Source organism: Temnothorax nylanderi, unplaced genomic scaffold (assembly GCF_030848795.1).
Source record: "Temnothorax nylanderi isolate EJ_2023f unplaced genomic scaffold, tnyl_v1.0 TNYL_tig0411_pilon, whole genome shotgun sequence".
In the NCBI taxonomy this organism is placed as follows: domain Eukaryota; kingdom Metazoa; phylum Arthropoda; class Insecta; order Hymenoptera; family Formicidae; genus Temnothorax; species Temnothorax nylanderi.
Genome location: NW_027249473.1, coordinates 100,067 through 124,524, shown reverse-complemented (window position 1 = coordinate 124,524; position 24,458 = coordinate 100,067). Strand labels below are relative to the sequence as shown.

Sequence of the window (24,458 nt, the reverse complement as noted above, 5' to 3'; positions counted from 1 at the left end):
CTTTAGAACTGTCAGACGGATAAACAATGAGGTTCCCCCTTCAGACAATCTCCCCGTACTTCTTCCTCCGTATCTATATACGCGAATCGAGTTTGGCACCTGGCCAGAACTGGCGGAGCAACAAAATCGGGAACAACGGCTAGGGCTCGGGTTAGGAAGTTACGAATGGTTCATGCATTGTAAAGTCGAGTTCGCCGAGAGTGATGGCGGTAACGTTCCAAATTGATCATCTCAAGCCTGGAAACGGACCGACATTTCGAATTCGAATGTGAATAACCAAGTCGAGCAATTAAGATTTTCCCGGAGGCGCACCAATGTAACGCTGCTATTCTATGCTACTCGGAAAGTTCGTTACATGAACAAGAAGTCTCAAATTCCCATTCCCAAAACCAATTTTGGTATAGATGAGTCCTTGAGAAAGACAGAAAAGGACTAAACTCGAGTTCTACAGCAAAAGTTAGTTTAAAAAATTACCTATATTTATTTTTACACGTGCTCTTCATACACACTTCTTACTACTATCTTACATTTCAAAATCAATTATAATATTAATTAATTATATATAAATATAATTAACAATATTTAAATTGTTGAAAATTTATTAGAAAAAATATATTGGACCAAATCACCAATTTTTTATTACGGAAAAGTCGATTTTAATTCGATCATCGGATTCGCAAATTAAGAAAAATTCAGAGGAGAGAATCTGAAATACTTTGCGCAAGGCAATTGACGAACAATAATCGGATTAAAATTCGCGTTTCGTAATTGCCGTAAGAGGAAAGCTCCTCGATTAAACCGAGCATGCATTAAATACCCGACGCTCGAAAGCGCGTTATCTCTCGCCGGGAGAGATATTTCTCATTATTTTCCGCTGTGTAAAACGCGGAACCAGTAAAACGTATGCACGGCTTTGAGATCGTAGCGGCGTTTGCAATGCGAGAATAAAATAATTACGAGATATTGCATAACGTGTGGAGAATCATCACCAACAATCTCGTATTTATCGATAGCACGATGCTACTGTGTTAAACACGGTTTTTATCAAGAATGTCGTCACGTCGCGATTATCCTAGTGTGTTAAATTAATTGCGATATATATGTATACATATAATTTCCAAATGTAATATATTATATCATACATGATTTATCGTGGTGTTTGCATAATACTAGCGATAAAATGAATGTTTCAAATTAAAAAAAAATTAATATTAATTTTCCGTTAATTTTTGCTAATTTCAATTTCGATCCATTTGTTAATTTGTACTGGGCGAATATTCCGCGCCTTATTGAAAATCAAGGCAGATTTGTGACGTGAAAGAAAAGAGTTTACCGTGTGCGTCTCGGTAGTAAGCGTGCGTCACGCTTCGGAACCTTTCCTGGCCGGCTGTGTCCCATATCTGCAGCTTGATCGGCGTGTCGTCGACGGTGACAACTTTGTTCTGCAAAGATAGGAAAGACATTTCTATTGTATTTGTGTATTTTACTTAAATTTTTGTAACATCCCACGAAGGCCAGTCTTATAAATCACGAAGGTACCGTCGTCCAATGTGAGCAACATACACTTCGTTGTTAGAGAATCATTAATGGAAAGTTCATCGGCACGAGAGCATTCTCTGTTAATCGCGTATGCACTGTTAAATTCGTAGTGTCAAATTATATTCAATTCGAGTCATTTTTAATCATTCTTATAGATCGTTACTGCTTCTACTAAAAAAATATATCGTTAATTTAACTAAAACAATGTAAATTTAACAAAACCAATAAAGTTAAAATAATACTGTTTTATGTTAAAATAATAAATTTCGACACACATGTGGTAGTTAAAAATAACCAAATGTTATTATTAACTCAAGGTATTGGTTTAAATTTCATCCTTTAATATTTAATATTTAACAGTGAATAAATACAAGATGGTAACCCTAAAGTCTCACCCTAAAGTCAATGCCGACGGTCGTTATGTAGTTTCCCGCGAGGAAGCGGCCGTCGCGGAAACGCGTCAGAAGACAGGTTTTCCCAACGCCGCTGTCACCGAGTAACATCACCTGCATCGAGCAACGATTGTTCAAATAATCGTTTCATTCTTATTCCAGCTCGCTCATCTGTTCGCGTAATTTTCAAATCTTAATTCCGACCGAACCAATTCGACAGAAGAGATAAAAAGAGAAAGCGAGGTAATATGGCCTACTAACCATCCAAATTTAAAAATACGCCACACAGTTTCCAAAGAGTAAGATACATTAAAATTAAAATAAAATAAACAAAAGAAAATTAATAAGATTACAGAAAGCGATCACGTCCGAGGGATTGGTCGCGCTCGGCGAGCGAGAGAAACAAGAGAAAACAACGAAATGCTGGCGTATCGTCGCGTGAGATGAGCGAGCGTGCGAGGAAGCGGGTATCAGGGGGCAAGGTAGGACCTTGAAGAGAAGGTCCGCATGATCAGGTGGGGTGTGCTGGCCGGCGGAATCGACGCTATCGCGCGAGGACTGGCGTCTGGCCGGGCCCGTGATATCCTGGGGCCTGGTGAAGGCGGTGGACGTGGCGGCCGGCGCAGCGACGGGGGTCGGCTGGGCCGGGCCCCGTGCGGCCGGCGCGGACCAATCGGCGCCGATCGAGCCGCCGCTGCCGCTGCCGCGCGTGCCGTATCTGCTGCGCCTCGACGCGTTGCGTAATGTTTCCTCCACGGCGCTCATGGGCCCCTGCTACCGGGAGCACCAATTTGCTCTTCTTCTTCTCGGCCACTCCTCGTCGTCTCGTTGCGCCTCAGCGTCGTCGTGCTCGTGCTTGCGCCCGTGCCCGTGCTCGTACTCGTCGTCGTCGTCGTCCTCCTACTCCTTCTGCTTCTCCTTAGGACGACGGCGACACGCCGAGGTCACTAAACCTCTCCCCGTACTCGCGAGCGCCCACTCGATTCGTTTCGCTCGTTCGCTCGTATGTGTTACGTATGTACGTACGCCGCCGTACGTGCGTACGTGCGTGCGTGCGTGCGTACGTGCGTGTCTGCTTCCTCTTCTCGCGTTTCTCCTTCTGCCCGGAGTCTCCTCTCCCTTCTCGCGTCGCACCGCTCCGCGTCCCAAGCGGTTCTCCTCTTTGCGTTTACGGCGGCGAGGGCCCCGACGTGCCGACGAGGTACGGGACAGGCGATCGAGTGAAAGTACGGTCCGCCGTTCGAATCGTGCAAATGCGATCTGGCACTTTCGAGGAGTCCTTTAGCGGGAACGAAGCGCCCGCGCCGTGCCGGCGCGATCGAGTGAACACGGGGAAAATTCCGCGGAACCGTCCGGCTGCACGATGAGTCACGGAATGCAATCACCTAAATTGGTGCAAATTTCCAGGATAATTCTCCATTATACATATACTATTGGCATTAATATTTCTGCTATAACCAGAATAGAGAAATGTAACGTTATGTTGTCAAGAGCGAAAATTTTGAGAAACATTTTTTATCGCGCTTGGTGTTGTCCGTGCCCTTTGGACACGCAATCAAATATTGTTAAAATAACATAAAAAGCTCTGTTACACATTGCGATGGAGCACGCGTTTGTTCAACGCGCAACGTGGAGCGATCGCTAATCGGAGTAAGATTGGAAAATTTTTGCGCTGTAAAATTGCTCTGTCACCGTGAATAGCCGCGCGGCGCTTGAATGGAGGCCGGCCGGCCCATCGGCTCTACATTGCGATTTCGCGAATATTAAACGGAAATCCAGTCGATGAGTGCAAAAGGAAAAGTATTCTCTTTGATCTCTGACGCGTTAACCATGTGAAGCCGAGCCTGGTTATTGAAATATCCCGACATTTGACGAACGGGAGTATAATTCGCAGCGTCAGGCGCCGTCGGTGGACAGCAATTTGCACACAGCGAGCGACGGATTGAACTGTCCGGAGTGCGTCACGACCAGTTACGTAAACGTAAGCGCGAGGCGGCTTTAATGAAACACAGGAATGTCAGTCACAGTCGCGTGCAATGAGCTTCCCAGGAGATCGAGATCGATCGTGACGCGATTAATCCATTCGGAGGAGCGCAGCACCTGACGAATTTCGTTCGCGTTGAGTGTGTAAAAATGTGTGTAAAAATGTGCGAGATTATCGCGTCGTAAACGACGTCAGCTTCGACGTAGATTTCGCGAAGGATTAAATCTTCGTCAGAGACTTAATCCCTCGTACAGCTGACGTCTTTCGCCGTGTTACAGCAAAGCTAGATCGAAACAATTACAGGCCCGTCGCGGTGTATAAAGCGCCTGGCCGCGATAACGAATTGCCTCGCGCGTAAATCGAGAGCGGAAACGGTCTTTGTTTCTCGAAGGAAACATCTGCACTAATGGATACTCGGCGGCCTATAGCTGGTTTCTTTTACGTTCTCGTAAATTACTGACATCCGATAATAATGGATACGCGTGTCGCGTCGTAGCGCAGGAAGGAAAATGCTGGTATCATACTCCGAAATACACTTCGCGTTTTCTATCGCCCTCGTAAAAAAAAACCCGAGTGGTAAAACTCGTCGGCCGCCGTAAATCGTCTCCGGTTCGGGCCATCTCTCGCGAATCGATATATCGGCGATCGTTTTACGCCATAACGCATCAAAACTCTCTCCGCCGAAAAAAGATCTTCAGAGCCTAAAATAATACCGATATTCGCCGTCGAATTTTCAGGTATTGATTATTTTCCAGCTTTTATTATATCGCGCGATACAATACCGTCCTACGTACTCGTCTCTAGTTTTTTATTTATTTATCGGTATTCGTTTTCGCGGCAGTAAAATGCACCTTTCGCCGTCGCTCGCGTCGCTCCGGCAACGACAGGAGCTTTCGTTTTCCCGTTGCAAACGGGAGTAACGTATATCCGGCGGGAATAAAGCGCGCTCTTTAACTTCAGGTGAAGTGCAAGCGCATAAGATGCTGAAAACGTGCGAATGCATGCAACTTGCGGAAGACGCGATTCCGTCACGCGATTTAGCTCTACCCGATAATTTCAATGCATTACATACATCCCATCGCTGTTTTTCCGCCTGTTTACCGAACGACGCTTATCGAGCTGGACTCTCGCCAGGCTCTAAAACTCACACCTGACCGCCCGATCATTTCCGGCTTCATTGGGCACGAAATAGCGCGGGCGACGGCAATCGACGTTCGCTCGATGTGTGACTGCGACACGTGGCGAATTCGCGGTTGTGCAATCGCGGAAAAGAGACCGCCGTCGATTCGACGATTGCATTCGGTGGCCAGAATGCCTGACCCGTCCATTTGCAGCGCGCGTTTTGAGGGGAGACTGGAAGCTCTGGCTTGAATAATTTAACGCGCGAACGCGCCGCGCGTATTCAAATAATGTATAATACAAGATATATCGTGCGGATAAACGCGAAAATATTCGCGAAAAGTATTCCCAATAATTAACGACTTACTCATTCGCGGTTATTCGAATGCAGAAAAAAATCTTCATATACGCGGGACTCAATTTTACTCTTTGATTAGTGCAAGCAAGTTCATTACTTTTCGCGAGAAGTTCAAGAACAATTTTCCGGAGTTAGAGTTACCGAAGGTCCGCGCGAGTTGAGCGCAACGCGACCCGAGTCTCGTAGAAATTCCTTTGTCGTCAGCATTGGTCGCGTCGCAAAAACCGGATCATGGTTCAGATTCGAGGCCGGCAGGCCCAGCCTACTATACCGCTTTGGGCCCACCCACGCTGCGACCGACACCGAAAAGGCTCGTACCGTGAACCCGGTTACCCGACTGGTGGCGCCCTTTTACAGCATTCCTCGGAGAGGAAACGGGACGCCGTCCCACGTCCCACGCGAACGCGCGTCACGATCACCAGGCGCGATTAATTAATTAACTATGTCGGCGCGGTTCAGCGGCGTGATTAATCGAGCCACTGAACGAATTGTCCGTGCACACCGTCGGTTAGTGACACCATCTTCTCGCGTGACCCTCTCGTGACTCTAAATTGCGTCAAGGAAAGTCACGCGCCGGTGACTCGCTTCTCCCTTCTCCCATACCGCCCATGCGATTCTTCGACTTTCCCGACTCCGATGGTAACATTCTAGCGTCACTTAATTAACACGCATAACACTTAATTAACACACATCGGGCAATTATATATGCTTTGAAATGGTTTACATTAGAAAATTCATTAATTATTTATTTATTATTGTATTATAATAATAAACGCGTTATTGTATGTATTAGCGTATAAAAAATAAAATGTATAAAACATTATACATGAAATTTTATATATTATGTATATAATATATTCATACAAATATAGATTTTTTTAAATATATAAAATATATGTTATATGTTTTTGATAAGAGATTATTAAATCATTGTCATGTATTTTATATATTTAAAAAGTGTATATTGATATACCTACATATCATATACCTATTATACATTAATATGTTTCATGTATTTTAATGTATACCTATATTATAGTATCAAAGATACATTTTTTCGTATTTCTTCTTTAAATATCAAAATTAAAACTTTTACTTTTTAAAAATCAATACTGATTGGATAATACACCGGTCTTTTTTTATGATATCGCGATTGATACATTGCTGTGAGATACATTACACGAGAAAAGTCCGACAAAGCGCACGGTGCGCGAGCATGTGTGATGTATTCTAAACCACGTAGTTGAAAGGTTAAGAATTCACGTAGACTAATAAAAACGAAAGATCTGTGTGTGATGTAACTGGATGTCTTTATGTAAGCGGCGCGCTGCCAGGTAAAGAAAGGATGTTGAACCCGATGGACTGATTTCAGTTGCGATCGCGGCAGTCCACGTGGGGCTCTCGACACGTGCCGACGTGCTCGACGTAACAAGAACACGAATGTTCGCAACGAGGCGTGAAGAGAAGAATCGACTCGTATACACTCCGCGAATATTGAAGATAATGCAGTAAAAAAAATAAATAAATTTTAAACCTAATAATTCGATCAAGATCTCTCGCGGTTAATTTGTCACACCATTTAATTGTCACGCCGATTAACGAGTAAGTATAACAAATAAAAAATTATTACGCTTTCGCGCGATTTCGCGTGCAATTCCATTTTCTCTGTCCATAAATCCAAAGACGTGGCCTCGCGTGAATGAAAAACGCGAAACACGAATTCGCATCAGCCTTGACTCACGACCCAATGACAGTAGATAAGATAAGGTAAACAGCATCACTACGGAGTGGTAAAGAGCTTATATTCACGTTTATACCTACATCCTAAAAATCCACGAAAATGTCTCTTATACAGCGATTTTATACTTCGATAAGAGCGACGGAGTTACTACACGAAAAAGGCGACTCGTTATAACGAAAGAACTTTTTTCCGTCATTGTCTTTGATCTCGCGACTTTTCCATTGAACCGAGATGTTAGATAACGTTTATCGCGCCCGCCTAGTCACGGTATCGATAACGTTCTCCTCGGCACAGTATGCTGACTTGCCGGAAAGCTGCTTTATCAAAGTCGGTTGCCGCCTACAACGTCTGCAAGTTGATGCACCGACCGTATTTATCTCCGCGAAAAAGTGTCGCCCTTCATTTTTCTCCCGCGCGGCTGACGGCCAACGACCGTCCGACAAAGCGCACTCATTAAGTCGACGCAGCGGCCATTATGAGAATTAATCACGCCCTTTCGGAGGGTGCCATTGAACATTACGGACGCATCGACCGTACAGTTGGAAGGCAACTACCGGCATAAAATATAAGCTGATGTGGCTGCTTCCGGCCTCGGCCCTGGAGAAGAGGAAGAAGGAGAGTGCGAAGTTTAAGGTCGATTTACGAAAGGTCAGCTCGCGAAGACATCGCCGTTAGCACGGTAGCCGTTACGAACGACGCTAATTAGCAGGACGATGCTAATTAACGTGTTGATTACGCCGACTACTCTTGGCATTTTTCTTCATTTATTGCTTTCTTTAGTCCACTCCGCAGTTTTTATTTCAACTTATTGTTTTAGACTGTTCTTTCTTGAAATAATCCTTAATTAAGAAAATTCTATACGCCAGAACTTTCGATAATCGAGGCGCAGTGTGTTGGAAAATATTATTTATGTGAATACATTCTTGAAATATGCTTTCTGCATAAATAATACGCGCGAATTATAATACACAATAATGTAATATAGAATAAAAAAAACGTTAAGCAGCATTCTTTTCTTTCAAAACCGTTATAAAATAATGTTAATGAATTTCATGCTCAGAGTAACTATGACAATTCTCAAATTCACTGACTTCAACGAAACCATCGGTTTCGTCAAAACCTCGAGTAAACGATTAAAGTATCATCATCGCATGAAATTCTCGAACAAGAGAGAGAGAGAGAGAGAGAGAGAGATTAGACACACAGAAACGTACCGCGGCGCGGTGGGATTCGAACCTACGACTCTGAAGCAGAGTACTACGCTGCCAGCAACGCACGCTGGCTGCACAGCCAAACATGGCTATCGGGTCACTCTTCTTAAGAAACGTATTGGAGCAAATTACAATAACAATAATGAAACTACATTGATAAAGAAGCAATATATAAGCGAGAATAAATACATAAAAACACGTACTATTAGTTTCATTAATTTTAAAAGATATTTGTGTTTTTACTGTTTTTAGATATTGAAACTACTATGAATTATATTTCATTGTATTAAATTGGCACGAAGAATTTGTCGTTTTCTCATCAAGTTCTGTTTTATACAAAATTACTGATTGAATTTTTTTGAAGAGAAGTTTAGAAAACGTCCTTCTAGATGGAAAAAGAATATTGAAGCTAACGATAATTATTATGGTTAATAAAAATCGTATATAATTTTCTTTTCAATTTATGACAAATCTTTTGTGTCCACATACATGATTCATTATTAATATAATAAATTTATATTATATTAATAACAAAACTTATATTAATATAATGTTTGATTAAATATGCTAATTTCAAGACATTTTTAAATCCTCCACTCTACGAAATAATCGTAAAGAAGAATCTTCTCTGATAAAAAAATTAATTTTATGTAAATTGACAATAGAATAAGATAATACCGGGAAAAATATATATATAGCTATAATCCGACTCTGCTCACTCTATCACCGCTAATCGCTCGTGCGGCATCGAGAGAAAGAAAAGGGAAAGAGCATTGGATGTGATAAGTTGCCGACGGAAATTCCGGCGTATGCGCGTGTACGAATGGAAAATAAACCGAAACTAAATTACCTCCGATAATTGAAACGAATCGAAGCCCGCCGGGGGATTTCGCCCGAGGGACACCGGCAAAAGTATGAACCGTATCTCGTGCGAGGATTGCGAATTTTAATCGGGACGCGCGCGCGCGAATAAATATACGGTCGCTGTCTCGCGATTTCGATCTTGCCTCAATGAAATATGTCACTCGAGGGACTTTTCCAACAAATTCTAGTTTCGATACGCTTTTCGTATCGCATCTTGCATCTTGTCTTACAATTTGCGGCAATTTATAACGGATGCCTGTTTTATAACTCGCATGCGTTTTTGATGACAGCCGCGAGAGATGAAGACACACTTGAACCGATTATTGAAAAGGCGTAAATCGTCGATCTTACTTCGATACAGTACTTCACAAATGTAACAAAATTCTATTGGCAAGGATTGAATGAATAACTTTTTAAATTCACAATTACTTAAGAATTACATAAATCTTTTTATCGAAGCGCTAAAATCAACTGTGTCTAATATGAATGCATCTTCCGTTAATGGCTGTTACTGATCGAGACATAGAAATCGGGAGCGATACCGTCGATTCAATCGCGATGTGACGCGTTGAAACATATTGCCCGGAATGTCCGGATCGACCGCGAATTTGGTTTCCCGATTGATATCGAATCGGAAAATATGTATAGATATTTTTGTCCGTGCATGCGAGCGTGTTCCGCAACTCGGTCGCTTCGGTCAAAATTATTAATCACCGGATTTTTAAAAGCCTGAGTCGGCCATCGCGCGTGCCGGCACGATAGACGACGCTCGCCGGAGTGGATATCAATCCAGGATTGATGAATGAATATGTATACCATTATATCTGACGTTTTTGACAGACGCTCATGTTGTGATGCACGTTATCAAGGATGTGACGATGTTTCCCGCGTGGCTATTTTTTTTCCTTCCGTTTTCTTTTTATCGCGATCAAAACGCGGACGTCAAACGCTAGCTAATATGTTATAAGAGACACTTTGCGTCGTTTATCCTATTTTCCTATCATAAATTCGCAGTTTTCGTATAAACACGAATATGCGACTTGACGCGCAGAGGAAATATTGCTGTAATTCAAATTATATAAAAAAAACATACTCTTTTTTACAATAATTTATAAAGCTAGATTATAACGTGAAAACTGGTAAACAATTATAAGTGCATTTTTTATTAATTACGTTAGGAAAAATTACAATGCACATCGTAAAAATGTAATGATATACATAATACATGAAATAATAATATTTGATATGCGAAACAGGAGATTGTCACAAATGTAGATGCGTTTGAGAATTTCGGAAATGCAGGAAATAATATTTGCTTTCGGGCAAATGGCGAATTGCCGCATTTCATATGTAAATTTACATATTACGTGATAATTTTCAATCGACCGCGTGACCACCAATGTGACATGAATAGAAATTAATTGCAATTGTCAGCCTGATCGATCACCCTGATCATCAGCCGATTACCTATACGAATGTTGCAATAAATCCGTCGGCAGTTGACGTTAAAGTCACATTAACATTTATCTATGTCAATTTAATGCACTGGTGTTGTGAAATACACTGTTAGCCGATAACGAGGTGTAATGTAACACGATTATCGGGTCCGATCCGACATAAATATTATAAACAATAAATAAAACATGAAGTATACGGGTAAATATATAAGGATGCATTGCACGTACATTTTATTTGTTATGCACACAAAATGCGTGTATCATAATAAATGATCAGTCGTATAATTAATTGTACTAATTTGTTGATACCGTGTTCATTAGTAAATTCGGAAATATATAATTCGCGCTTTTAATTGTCTTCCCGTGATATTTATTAACGCGTATAATAATTTCTGATAAATATATCATAACCTTAATTGTGAGTATTGTCAGCCGCTAGAAAATTATATAGATAAATATTTAGCCCGGGTTTGAATTTTCGCTTAATAGAGGGGGACATCCTTACTTCACTAACCTCTTTAGGACTCTGCGGAATGTTATAAACCAAAGGGAAGAATCCAATTTGGTGCGGCGAATGCCAAATCCACGTGGCACCTGCACTTCCTGATGGAAAGGTGCAACGCGAAATGCAGTCAATCACTTAGGTCGACAAGTTATGTAATGAGAGAGCGGCCACACCCCGCATTAGCAGTTAAGAGTCGCTCGCGTAATTTCTGTCGTACCCTTCATAAATCACTCGCGTAACTTGCCGGCTGACAGTGCTCGGTACGTCGCCACGCTGAGGACCGATTGACATAGACAAATCTGGCTGCTAACGATAAATGGCAAATACATAATCGATAGCTTCTGTGTAGATTTTACATTTCACGCGTTTCACACTGACCGCCGCAGGTACAGTCTGCGTGTGCAGATATTTAAGGCCGGATTACAGCTCTTTAATGTGTTTTGGCAAAATAATCTACGGAAATTGTCGGTTCCGTAATTACGACAGATGTTTTTGATTCAATGTTGTTTAATTATCGGATAATTATGGAGAATTATTACTTTAAAATTAAAATATTGACGAGAATTATTACTTTAAAATTAAAACATTGACGAGAATTATTACTTTAAAATTAAAACATTGATGAGAGATATTACTTCAAAATTAAAACGTTTATGAGAATTTATTGCTTCAAAATTAAAACGCTGGAATTATTACTTCAAAATTAAAATATTCACGAGATTAACTTGTTTGTCTATAAGTCATGACAATATAATATCGTGATATTAAATAACGTTAAAATGTTGCTTGAAAATGCTTTCTATATTTTAAAGTTCCAATTTAATCTAATTAGAGTGAAAATATCACTTTTAATTCTCTCCAGTGTTTTTTTCTCCCATTATCCGTCGCAAATACGGACAGCAAAGCATTTTAAGAAGTGCATAAAGTATACGGGAAAGTTCTGAGAGAAATATTTAAAGTGCCTTGTTGCTAATTAGCGTGATTTCAGGAATTCGAAATGTGTCACTGCACCGCGCGCGGCATCCAGATCGTTACGCGCGGAGGTAATTATCGCCTTAAATCATATTAATGCGATGGACATTGGCTCGCGCTCTTATCCGACTCGTTCCACGAGAACTGGTTCTCTCACGGACTTTTCCGTGATTCTCGATCTCGTCTCTTTTTGCTCGTCACTCCGAGTCGTCGTTGCGCTCGCCGCGCTTCCACGTGATCGGCTTCTGTTCTTTCCGTTAGCTCATCGTCTCTAGAGACGATAATGAATCTGGCATGCGCTCTTCTGGCAAAAAGAAGTAGCGCAACTATCACCGACGATTGAATTCTCAATGGATGCCGGGCACGTTAAAGTATCGAAATGAGATCGCGAGAACATGAATACAGATTAGAAGATAGAGAGGAAGAAAAGAAGTCTTTTGCATTCGGCGTTCTTCCTATATTTCGCATTTTGCGTAAATTTATTTAGCGCGCAAATGTCCCTTTAAGTTCAAGTTTATAAATCGCAACTTGTGCGATTTCCACGCAACACGAAATAACCTTGTCCCAGAAGGTTGTGAGTTGACTTTAATCCAACGATTTAAGAATTTTAAAGGCTCTGAAGAAATAGGGGGAGGGGTGGCATAAATTGTTGCGCAGGTCTCCCAGGAGAATGCAGCTACTGTGGCGCATTCACATTCTACCACATTCTGCGTTTTCTTTGCTCTCGAGGACAATATTTCGATTTAAGCGACGACGCGGCGGCGGATTCTATACGCGCGGCGGATATTTTCTTTCCCGCATAAAGTTTTACAGCATAATTGCGGAGTTCTGCTATCTAAACTCATTCGTAAGATCAGAGAACACTGAAAATGAATTTTCAGTCGAAATTGGGTACAATTGCATTCGAGAATATTGTATATTCTAGCAATTCTCGAACTGTAGTTACGTGTTCTCCGTTCCTTCCCTGAAGTGGCATACTATAAGCGTACGAGGAAATTTAAGACTATCGATCACCATGATGAAACTACCGCCAACAATCTCTAAACAATCTTCAAAGTCTACAACTGTAAATCAGTAACAAAAGTTCCTATTCAACAAGCCGCTTGTCCTCGTTATTGCGGGAAAATGCTATAAACATCTTCGATATTAAAGATATTTATAGCGTTAAATCGCGAGCCTATACTCGAAAAAAATATGCATTTGAGATACCTATAAAAATATCACGAAGTTACGTAATAAAGGTGTTCATAAAATCATGGCTATTTTATCATATAGATAGAACACTTCGTTATATGAAAACATTAATTATACATCTTCAATTTGTTTTTGTGCGAGGAATCTCTTGTTTTCCGGGAATGTGTGGGAAGCCACTCTGTGGTTTCCCGCATAGTTTTGGAAACAGTCGTGGCTGCGTTATATTCAGAGAAGCTAAGTGCCGAGAGCTTACCGCCGGAGCGATCGCGTTAACATGCCTGACTGTGAAGCCTGACGCACATTAGCCTATAATCTGTAGCTGTATATCACGACGTCGTTATCAGCGTGAGTACAGGAGTAGACGATGCGCCTGTGAGCAGCCTCCGAGGTAACGCGAGATCTATACGGTAGCGCGGAAGGCGCGCTTCTCAATCGCGTTACTCGACTCAAACGCGACAGTTAAGTCAATTTAGGCATTTAATAAATCGCGACGTGCTCGCCGGTACGATCGATATCGGCAAGGAATCGATATTCAATTACGGAGGGGCGGACATCGAGTTACGCGAAGGATATCGAACGGGTTAACGTTATTCGACGGTCTAACGAGCGAGAGATGGCTTAATATATTATCCGTTCCGATAGAGGATACATATTTTGCAATATCAAGTGCCCCGCGACAAGACAGCTGTCGCCTGGGGCGACATGTGAAGCGAGCGTGCGCGCGCTCGCGTTCACGCGATATTATCGGGGGGGGGGGGGGGGGGCTCGTCAAGACAATTTTTCCCGTGGTGAGAGCTAAAACGTCACGAGGTACCCCGAAATTAAAGGACTTTATCGGACGATCTACTTTCTACGTATAATACGATACGATACGATGCGGCGCGGGCAACCTGCGGTGAGATGAATATGCAAGGCCCGCGGCAACATTATGCTAATTCGACGAGGAGGAATAGCGCCTGGATGGATGAAGAATCAATAGCTGATAAGGAAACTGCTAGGGCATTACCTGAGTGACTGAGTGATCTGTTCAGCGCGCAGTTGATGTATTCGCGAGGGATTCGTAGCTTTCACGAGTCACGATTAGATCATCCGCGTATCTCATGCGAAGTTCTGTTACTTACTCAGCCGATTTAACACATAATGCTGCTGATAACGGTTAACTCAAAAATCACCACTTTGTTTGATAAGGAATAAGAGGATTTCGTAAACGTAGACAAAGTGTCGCCCTATCTCCTTAGGGTGACTGCTACAAACGCTTGTAAACGCTTGTAAAAGATAAAGTCCATTCAATATAAAATTTTGAATGACATAAATAGCTAGATAACAATGTGAAGTAAAAAGTAATCATCGGTAACCGGCGCTTGAAATATTTTTGAAACGTTTGTAAAAGATAAATACTATTTAATATAAAATTTTGAATCACATAAATAGTTAGATAACAATATAAAATAAAAAGTGTGCTATTCAACAATTATTTTTTTTGTTAAATTATACAGTATTTTATCATTATATGCTTGTGAAAATTCTACTGCGGCATACACGATAAGCATACAAAACGCTGGATAAACAACGTATTCAACAATTTTGTATGATAGAATCGAAATTGATAATCGAACGTTTTCTTCTTATACAGTCGAGCGGTCGACGATCGAAACAATGGATAGAGCGACCGGACTTTCCGCTCGAGCCGCAAGAGTTCATCGGACAAAATATCTTTAGGCTAACGAGAGAGGCCTGACCGGCGGACCGTGAGAAAGGAAGCAAAAGTCGCCTGGCGCCGAATGGGAAAAACTCGTTAAGGTCGACGGGAGCCGTTCGAGAAAGAGAGAAAGAGAGAAAGAGAGATAGAGAGAGAAAGGGAACTTGCGATTGAAATCGGCTTCAACTGTGATTAAACGAAACTATCTCGTGCCGCCTCACGTAACACGCGCCGGTTGGCCGTACCGGAAGAAGAGAAGGGAAAACACGAGGATATCATCCCGTAGGCAAAAAACGATTGCGTTCTTTGGGATATAGGCGAAAAGGAAAAACGGCAAGCAGGAAAAACTGGTGTACCGATGGAACGAGCTATTGCAAACAACTTAATTGCGCGAGCATCGCGGACGAAGTGATAAACGACGGCACGATTTTACGAGTTTGCTGTTTTGCGTGCGCGCAATTGCGAAACGAAAAATTGCTAAATTGTAATTTACGGAAGCTGCGTAAACCGCGCGAAGACTCGCCTCCGCCTCTGCATAAATGAAAAGTAACCGCTACGGTCGTGCATAGACGACCACTGGGATTTTAAAAGGAGCGTAACAAGATTGCCCGATCCGGTTTTCGTGCTCCTGGTTCATCTCGAACAGCACGCGAAGATACTTCGGCGCAATTTGTCGCGCGAAAGTTCCTTCGAATCGATTGGAAAGTACGTCTCGAAAAACGATAAATGAGAAAAATTCTGAAAGTAAGAGCTCTCTTCTGCGCTACAATGGTCAGCACTTAGCTAGAATTTTGTTTCAAAATAGATATCTTAATTTTGTGTCTTCAGTACTAAATTATAAATTTCCGAAGATTTATGACAGGAAGGAAGATAAATATTTGACTTTCTGACACGTTTGTTCACGAAGGAGCATGAAATAATGTATATTAAGAAAATGAAATGTCTCCTTCCCTTTGTGAATTTATCATCGAAGGTACACCATTTCGTGGGTTGGGTGAGCCCTTAAGACGCATAAAACATTCGTCACAAACGCGGACGTATTCGTAGGATACTCTAATATTTCCCTCTTTCCATAATGGAGCTCTTAAGGTCCGGAATAATGCAGATCCTTGGTGAAGACTGTGGGAAGTCGACTACGGGAGCACCGGTGAAGTCGAAAGACGCTGACGAGTGCGCGCGAACATGCAGAAATGATGAACGAGCAATGGCAATGCAACACGAAGGATGTGTAGCAAGATAAGAAATTCCTTCCCGGAATCTGAAAGTTTCGTAAAGAGCGCGCGTCGAGAGTTAAACTTCGATCTCAAAGTAATTCTTCGGAGAGGCATAGTCGCCAAATATTGCACTGCAATCGTGCAGATAAATAAACAATGAATCGTATATCTACCAAAAAATTCAGATAAAATTTTACGTACTTATACAGAATTAATATTAATTCGCACTCTTGTCTCGTACTGAAACGCGTGAAAAAGTGCGTGTTGAAATATCGTTACGTCCTCAAAACGTAATGACGCCGAGCTATGAACGATGACACGTGCTTTCATTACGCTTCCACGTGTGACAACATTTGAACAAGTGCCGCCTGTCCTCTAAGTCTAACGCGAGGCTGTTCACAGAGACGTTTACGTCCAGCTGGTCCCCCACCGTTTACGACGCTGCGGCACTGCACGTCGTACAAGACCACGGCGTGCAGCAAGTCGCGGAGCGTATACGGCGCACACATTGCACATATTGTCACGTGCACCGCAGTTCGCAGTCTCACGCTGCACATCGGAGTGACGTGCAGCCAGATGCGTCGCGGCACTTAGGGACACGAAATTAATTCCCTTTATTCGTCAAATAAATCGTTAGTCACGTCCTTAGATAGTCACATCTGACCCTATGCGGCACAAGGGTGTGAGACCATTATGATTCTTCATTGTGTCTTGTATTATATCAGAAATTAATCTTAACTAATGATCTTCAGCTCGAATCCAATGTCTATATAAAATTCCAAGTCCTAGTTCTTTATTGGACAGATATTAATGTTTGTTCGATCATTCGAAGGGAGTAAAAATTACAATCGGAAATAATCCAATAAAAACGATTAGCGGACTGTCAGATAAAAATTAATCAGATAACTATTTTTGTGTTCTTTTGATATTTTCGAATATGTTCAAACTGAACTGAATTTGAATATTTCTAAATTAAAGCAGGTTTTTAATTTCGAAGCTAATCTTTATATCTCTTTCATCTGTTCGTGCAATTTAATATTTTCTAAATATAAAGAGATGAATGTACAGTATATTATCTACACAGAGTGCAAGACATAGTACAAAGAAAAGAACATAGAACAAGTACTAATAATAATGCTTTAAGCGTATAAGAAACGATATAAAATAATTTGACCTCGATTCAATCTCGTTATAATATTTACGATATTTGCTATGCGTAAAAGCAAAAGCTAATTAAACGGTCGATTGCTGTCTAAATTGCGGTCGAAATAATCTCCAAATTAACTTCGTGAAATATACGATTTCTAAATCTGCATGCTGTTCGTCGAATCGGAAGAAGTAGATCGCGGCTCGCCTTATCGCGAACACGCGAATTGGATAATGGCGTAACGATCAATGGAACGATTGCCTTACATGAAAGTAGGTTAATGCAAGACAAATTGTGGTACAATTTCGCGTTTCTCGACGCAAAAAGTGCACACTGCACTGCACGTTGAAAAACTCTGGACGAGAGGGGGCGAGCGGGACATAATTAGAAGATACAAAAGTTTATCCAGTGACCGGCGCGAGCAAACAAATGACGCGGCTGTAGAGACAGTCCAGGAGAGGCAAATCGAATTAAACGGGCAAATCCTGTAAAGCGTTACTGTGCAAATTGTGAAACTCTCGCGAGACTAGCGAGGTGTCCCGGTGTAACAACAACGACGTACACGTTAATTTGAAATTAAACGCTAATTCGTTAAGTGAACGGGATGGGATTGGGAGGTGGCTCCCAACTCTCGCTGCTGCTGCTGCTGCATCTTGTTTACCGTTTGCAAGCGAGCAGAAAAACGGAGTGAAATATTGGAATAAACGGAAATTTCGCCTGTTGTATTTCCCGAGTGGAAAAAGATACTCCTAATGGACTCCTAATTTATCAGACTGGCGAGCGCTACGACGCACCTTAATCCTCACGTAACAAAACTCTAAATTCATTTTCTCATCAATTCCTCCAGTTAATTAATTGCACTTTTTTCAATAGGAATATAATCTTCCAATTCGTTTCACAATTCGTTAATTATCCGATCTTGACGTCTCACTAGGCTATCGATTGCTAAAGCAGCCAAGTTCTTTGACATCGCTCCCATCAGAAAACTCGCCCACCCACACGGCGCTTTTATCGTAAAGCCGAGATTTTATCGGAGAAACAACGCCGGATCATCCATGTCGTAACTCTCGGTGATTATCGTATGAGCCCTTTCGCACCTATGACGGTTTAAAGGCGTTTTATTCGCTCGCCCTCAGGCGTACGATAAACCCAGAGAGCTGCGGCGAGCCACCCTTTATCACGTCCTGATTATCATTGGTTTCGAGCCAGACTTCCTGCTCCGCGTCGCGACGCGACCGAAGCAAACGGGGTTGGAGAAATTGATGGCACAAACAACCCCTCTATTATCTATAGAGGATGGATAGAGAGAAAGACCGAGAGAGAGAGAGACGTCGTTTTGATTCCGCTTGCGGTTCATTAACAGTCCTTCTGTCGAATAGCACGTGCTACCCATCTATTATATGCATATAGGAATGTATCAACACCCCCGATACGCACGGTTCCTGGAAATCGAATATCAAATACTGCGTATTATCGATTCTGTTCACATAAGTAAAAAAAAATCATGTTACCTCAAATATCTTAAATCTGATAGCTAATCCTCGCGATTCTGAACTATCTTTCGGTTTATGTATCGAGTGGTTCACGCGAATTTTTATCATCCGTTCATTATCCTTCATCTAAACATGTGGATCTCTACATTTTTGCTAAAGAAACTCTGTGAGATAATTAACATAGAGAAGATTGCGTGCTTCTACTTTGATCGGAAAGGAGGTTGCCTGGTTAAGGGTTAATTAAGAGAGATACCTTCTCGACGTGTTTCCCTTCCTCCGTTTATCCATCCCAGCGACTAACGAGCGCACATCTCCGACATAGATCCCGAGCGCTCGAGTGAGCGCAGTCGTGTATCCGATTATCGGTGTATCGATGCCTCTATATCGTCGCGAATAATATATGAATAAAGTGCCACTTCTCTTCTCAAGAGACTGTCGTAACACGCGTGGCGGCAGCGATGCGATATTCAATCACCGGCACATAACGTACATCGCTCACTGGATTATCCACGTGCAATGTGCCCTCGCTTATAACGAGGTACGCGAGGAATCATTTTTCACTTTCCGGCTGAACCGTGATCGCTCTCGTGATGACTGTCATTCGTTTCGTGTAACGAATTCAACGCCTGACTCAACGTCATCGTTCAATCTTCGTCGATTTTCGACTGACTGAATGAAAGAATATTTATATAATTTTTTCATCTTTGGAACTAAGATGAAAAATTTATATTTATCGTTGTCGTAACGTCGATAAACGGAAACTTATGCCACCGGACGAGACACATCTTCGATTAATAATAAAATTTGTATACATTTCGGGAGCGAATGATTATCTTGAAATGTGAAATTGAGTATTTTTTTTAACTCGCTAAGAAAATAATTTCACATTAAATAGTTTCAAAACCTTTTCTGCGTGTACTTGTCGTCGTCGCATTCGCCGCTCGCAGATCTGCGTCGTGCCGCATGTTTGCGATAAAATTCAGCAGGTTTCATTCCAGGCACGCCGAATATTCCGTCAGATATAGAAGTGCACTCTCTTCAAAAGCCGATTAAAAGCGGTCGAAATGAATGGAAGCCAAGAGCTGCGATGAGGATAGAGTTTCACGATGCACATATAAAGGACAAATAGTATAGAGATCCAAACAAAGGCGGCAAGCACTGTCATTATCGTTGCACAATTTGATAACGCGCGTAATATCATAACGGAAATATCGTCGGTTTTTAAAAGCTTGCGCTAAACCCCGTTGCGATACCGTCGCTACATCGAGTTTCACCGCGTGGCCGCGAAAATCTGTCGACAAGCACCGGCTCGGCCCGCGCCCAAAAAAATCATCTTCGCGTCGCTCGCGCTGAAATCTCCGTCATCGGCCGCTCCTTTTTGACGACCGAAGAACGAAAGAGAGCGGCTCCGGCAATCACGTCAACGGCACGATATGCACGGTGAATCGCTTTGTAGCGACTATTTCCAGAGACAGGCGTCGTCACTCCTAGGTGAGCGAAGGGTAGACACAAGTGGGGTGACGGACGAAAGGAAGTATATGGTGTGTGTGCATGTGTGACGGGACACAGGACGGGAGTGGGGGAGCGCACGGAGGGGTAGATCGTCGTCGTCGGTATTGTATAGGGTGCAACGCGCGCGGAGAGGGTGCGCGAGGGTAAGTGCATCGGCACGGAAAATGTGTCGGTCGCAGGACGCGTTTGCCGGACGCCGCAACGCGTTGTTCAAGTGCTCCACCCTCTTCTCTCTTTTTCTCTCTCTTTCTTTCTCCCTACCACTCTTTTTTTAACGCTTTTTTCTCCTTTTTTCTCCTTCTTCGCCGCTACGAGCGAATGGATCGCCGCAGCCAGTTTGGCGACTGACGAGAAACTCTCTGGTTAATATTTGAATTGCGCTATGAACAAAGAACGAAAAAAGGAGGAGGAAATTAGCCGGATTAAAAAAGAGATAAAATAATTATCGATGGAAGTTACTGAATGTACTGAATATTAACCCTCCAGTGGGCGCGTGAAAATTTGAAAAGGGCGCGTGAGGCGTAAATTACACCCCACATTATTTATGCTATAAGTATTAAACCAATTAATATTTTTTATTTTCTGTTTAATATTATTTATTGCTGCACATATCTTAAAGTATATTAAGACGTTCAAAACTTTAATTTTGATGTTTAATGTTTAATGTTTTTTCGATAATAATTGGTTCTGTATTGAAATGAGTTCAGGACATTTATCTTTTACAAGCTGTTGTGGGTGTAAAATACATCCCACGTACACTAGAGGGGCGCCCACTGGAGGGTTAATCGGAGTAAAGAGTGTATAGATCAAAGTTGACCGAAAAATATCGTTAAAGTTAAGACAGATAATTCTGAAAAGTCCTGCTGACGGGTGACGCCACTGACGCCTACATCCCAGATTGTAGATAACGCTCTGTCTTAAATGATTGTAAATCCTCCTGAAGTACGTGACATGATATTTGAGGCATAAAAGTGCATTACCTTTAATACTTGATGATATAAAATAACACAGAAGCAGAGATAGATTGACGCCTTGACGTTTCATGAGTTTTATAGCAGTTTTATCCGGGTTTATACGATAATGCGGACGGCAGGCAGAGGTAATATGCAGTTGTCGTGACAGCGGTTTAAATCTAGAATTTAACTCCGCAAGGCATAAATCGTCTATTATTCGTACTATTTGTAACGAGTGCGTCACGTGAATTACAAAATACGTTGTATACATCCCCGCGGCTATATTACGATGAATATTTGCACTCACATCAAAAGTAGGATATTCGTGAAATATATTGGATATATTGTATTTATTAGTCAATAACCGAACGCAACTATTATTATGTAGCAATTTCATAAATATTGATCGAAAGGAAATCCGATTAATTGCAATATATGCAATATTTTCCTCCATCTCGCGCGAGAATAAATATCCGGTTCATCAATGCATTTATTTATTTGCTCGCGCGAGGATTATTGCGATGAATACTTCTTTGTTTAGGACAATCATCACATACCATATAAAAAAAATATTTTAAATCGCAAAGAAAAAGATTATATCATTCTGTAAAAATACGTCGAGTTATCACCTCGTCAATTACATTACGTTAACATGTTAATTGAGAAGATTAAAATTGGTTCTTATCGTTAGCCGAATGTCGAAAATTAATGATTCCTTACGCTTATAAAACCATTGTGAACCAGAAGAGTCCAGATAGAACTGTTATATCGTAACAAAAACGTGAGAGATAAAAAATTTCATATTACACCGGCGGTGCGTAACGCGAATGTTAATTACATGAAGATCGTACTTGAACGGGACATTTTGGCGATATCGTTGCACTGTAGATCGCAATTTACCCCTTTCGTGAATCGGTGTTCCTTGCACGTGTCCGTTTTTTCCCGACGAACGAAACTGCGACGATCGCGAGAGAGAGAGGACGGATGACGGTACGCGTTTCCTGCTTCACGCGCGACTGATGCGAACGCGAACGGTGGCGCATGCTGGCCTTTTCTCTTCCCTCCGACCGGCCTCGCGTCACAAACTGACGACACACGCGATTCGAGTGGCCGCTCTCCAGCGTGCGCCGGCCGATGAAATTAACTCTTATCGCCTTTATTGCCCATTGTTCGCGTTGCACGGGCGAGCAAAAGCCGATTTCCTATACGGTCGCATTCACACTAGCTGTGGTCGGTCCAAACAGCCATCCCCGACAGCTCGTCCAACATATTACCTATTACGTAGTCTCTAATGCTTTGCTCTTTTGACGAATAAACCTCCGAATTTTTTTATTATTTATTAATTGATAACGTCACAAATCTGCAATTAGACATGTTCCGAGATTTAATCAATTTTTCATCATTTCTGTGAATTCTTGACGTATTATTGATGCACCAATTACGATAATACTTGTAGAAAATATCGTTGCGCAAATCGACATGATTGAAATATCGCATCAAAGAATCGTACCATTAAAACGAGGACACGGTGACGGATAATCCCTAAAAACAGGTTAAGCGTGAATGTCGCGGCAAGAGCGGAAGAAATATAGTTTTTAAAAAGGCGAAACAATACTACTTGCAGAATGGGAGAAAACAAATTTGCGAGGCTCTGCAAGCGTGGCACGACCTTATCTCTTTGTGAAAGTAAGTTATTGTCTACGAAATGAGGTACCGCTCGGGTTTGACGTATAAAGATGACGGAGAAATCTTACAATTTATATGATAAACCATAATTCGCGAAAGGGATTCGACTAGACGATCGACATTAACGGGAGAATCTACATTTAAAATTCGTCTGAAACAAATACGCGAGGCCCGACTATCGATAACGCGGTTGCGAATTTATCACCGATAAAGTTTCGATCGAATCGAGGAGCGTATTGATATTTTCGCAAAAGCGTCGATGAGAAACACGTCGGAGTAAATTCAAATCGCTTGCTCTTCTTGTCGCTCGTATCTGCTTACGATCGCTATACCTGAAAGGCGATCGATGAAAGGCGAATGGGAACCCGACAAGCATATCGAAACAAAGCTCCTTTCTTATCAAGATGCTATCATTATACGCGCATCGAGACGCGGATCGAGCGATATACGCGGATCGCATCGTAAAATTGAAGGGCATCGATTTGCAATACCTCGGGGATACACCATCGACGCAAAGTCCGCGTTCAATCGCCGGAGAAATTCTTTGAAACAAATGCGGCGGATCTCCGGAGATCTCTCTTGAAGAAGAAGAAGACTCAACTCCCAAGACACATGTGTCCGAAAATCCCTCGGGATATATCCCGTGTGCGCTCGGGGTTCCCGAGGCAAACGCCCCATTGTTACATGATGGATGAGACAGGATGTGGTCGTGCTCGTAAGCATAAGTGCCGCGGTGTTTCGCATCGTAGACCGGATCACTGCAACTTAGAAAGACGCCGTAACTTGATAGGTCATGCGTCGCATCGACGATTTAAGCAAACACATATTACCGTTCCCCGGTGAATGATGATTAATGCAATAATTACCATGCGAGGAACGCGTAATTTCTATTCAATGGAAATATCTATTCTCGAAACAAATTACAATGCATCTCTCATGTACGGCGATACAGCAACGAGATATTAGATTTCTTGTGAAAATACACTGCAAAAGTAGCTTTGACTTGCCGTATTCAACGGTCGATGTTTATATTGCGCATAATAATGGAAAGAGAGTTTTCAAGCCGGAAATCGGATATTTTACGATCTGCTATACCTCCATTGTAGTCGTCGTGTCAGAAAACTTGGTGGTTCTCTGAAGAATTTAGATTGTCTCGGATTTCACTTTTATACAGGAATTCCGCTATGTAATAAGTTGAAATGCGAAGCCGTCACTTTGTGAGACACACACATATACATTCTCTCTCTCTCTCTCTCGTAGTTAATTTCAATTACAGAACTCATGACGTGACATCTCCAACGCCTTAATCGGTGTTACGGTTGCTGAAAGCTATCGAATTCCGTTTGACATATACATGATTCTAGTTACTATTGGCCTGTATTGATCTGTAATGTCCAAGATCAATTTCACCAATCTGA

General features: G+C 42.0%; 1 protein-coding gene and 1 long non-coding RNA gene across 16 annotated transcripts in view; one reads left to right on the top strand and one right to left on the bottom strand.

The window, feature by feature from the left end:
* LOC139782424 (ras-related protein Rab-37) overlaps nt 1-24,458 on the bottom strand; it is a 118,205-nt gene that overhangs the window by 3,666 nt on the left and 90,081 nt on the right. For 5 of the 15 annotated variants that reach the window (XM_071721454.1, XM_071721451.1, XM_071721453.1 and 2 more), the window contains exon 5: nt 1,334-1,442. In XM_071721454.1, coding sequence (XP_071577555.1) covers nt 1,334-1,442 — 109 coding nt within the window. Of the gene's footprint in view, nt 1-1,333; nt 1,443-1,934; nt 2,046-2,420; nt 3,317-19,142; nt 19,747-19,793; nt 20,372-22,205; nt 22,367-24,458 lie in introns of those variants that run through there. The other 10 variants (XM_071721463.1, XM_071721460.1, XM_071721456.1 and 7 more) reach the window with 7 other exon arrangements.
* The window catches only part of LOC139782427 (uncharacterized), an 81,914-nt gene that overhangs the window by 5,867 nt on the left and 51,589 nt on the right, over nt 1-24,458 (top strand). The window lies entirely within an intron of this gene.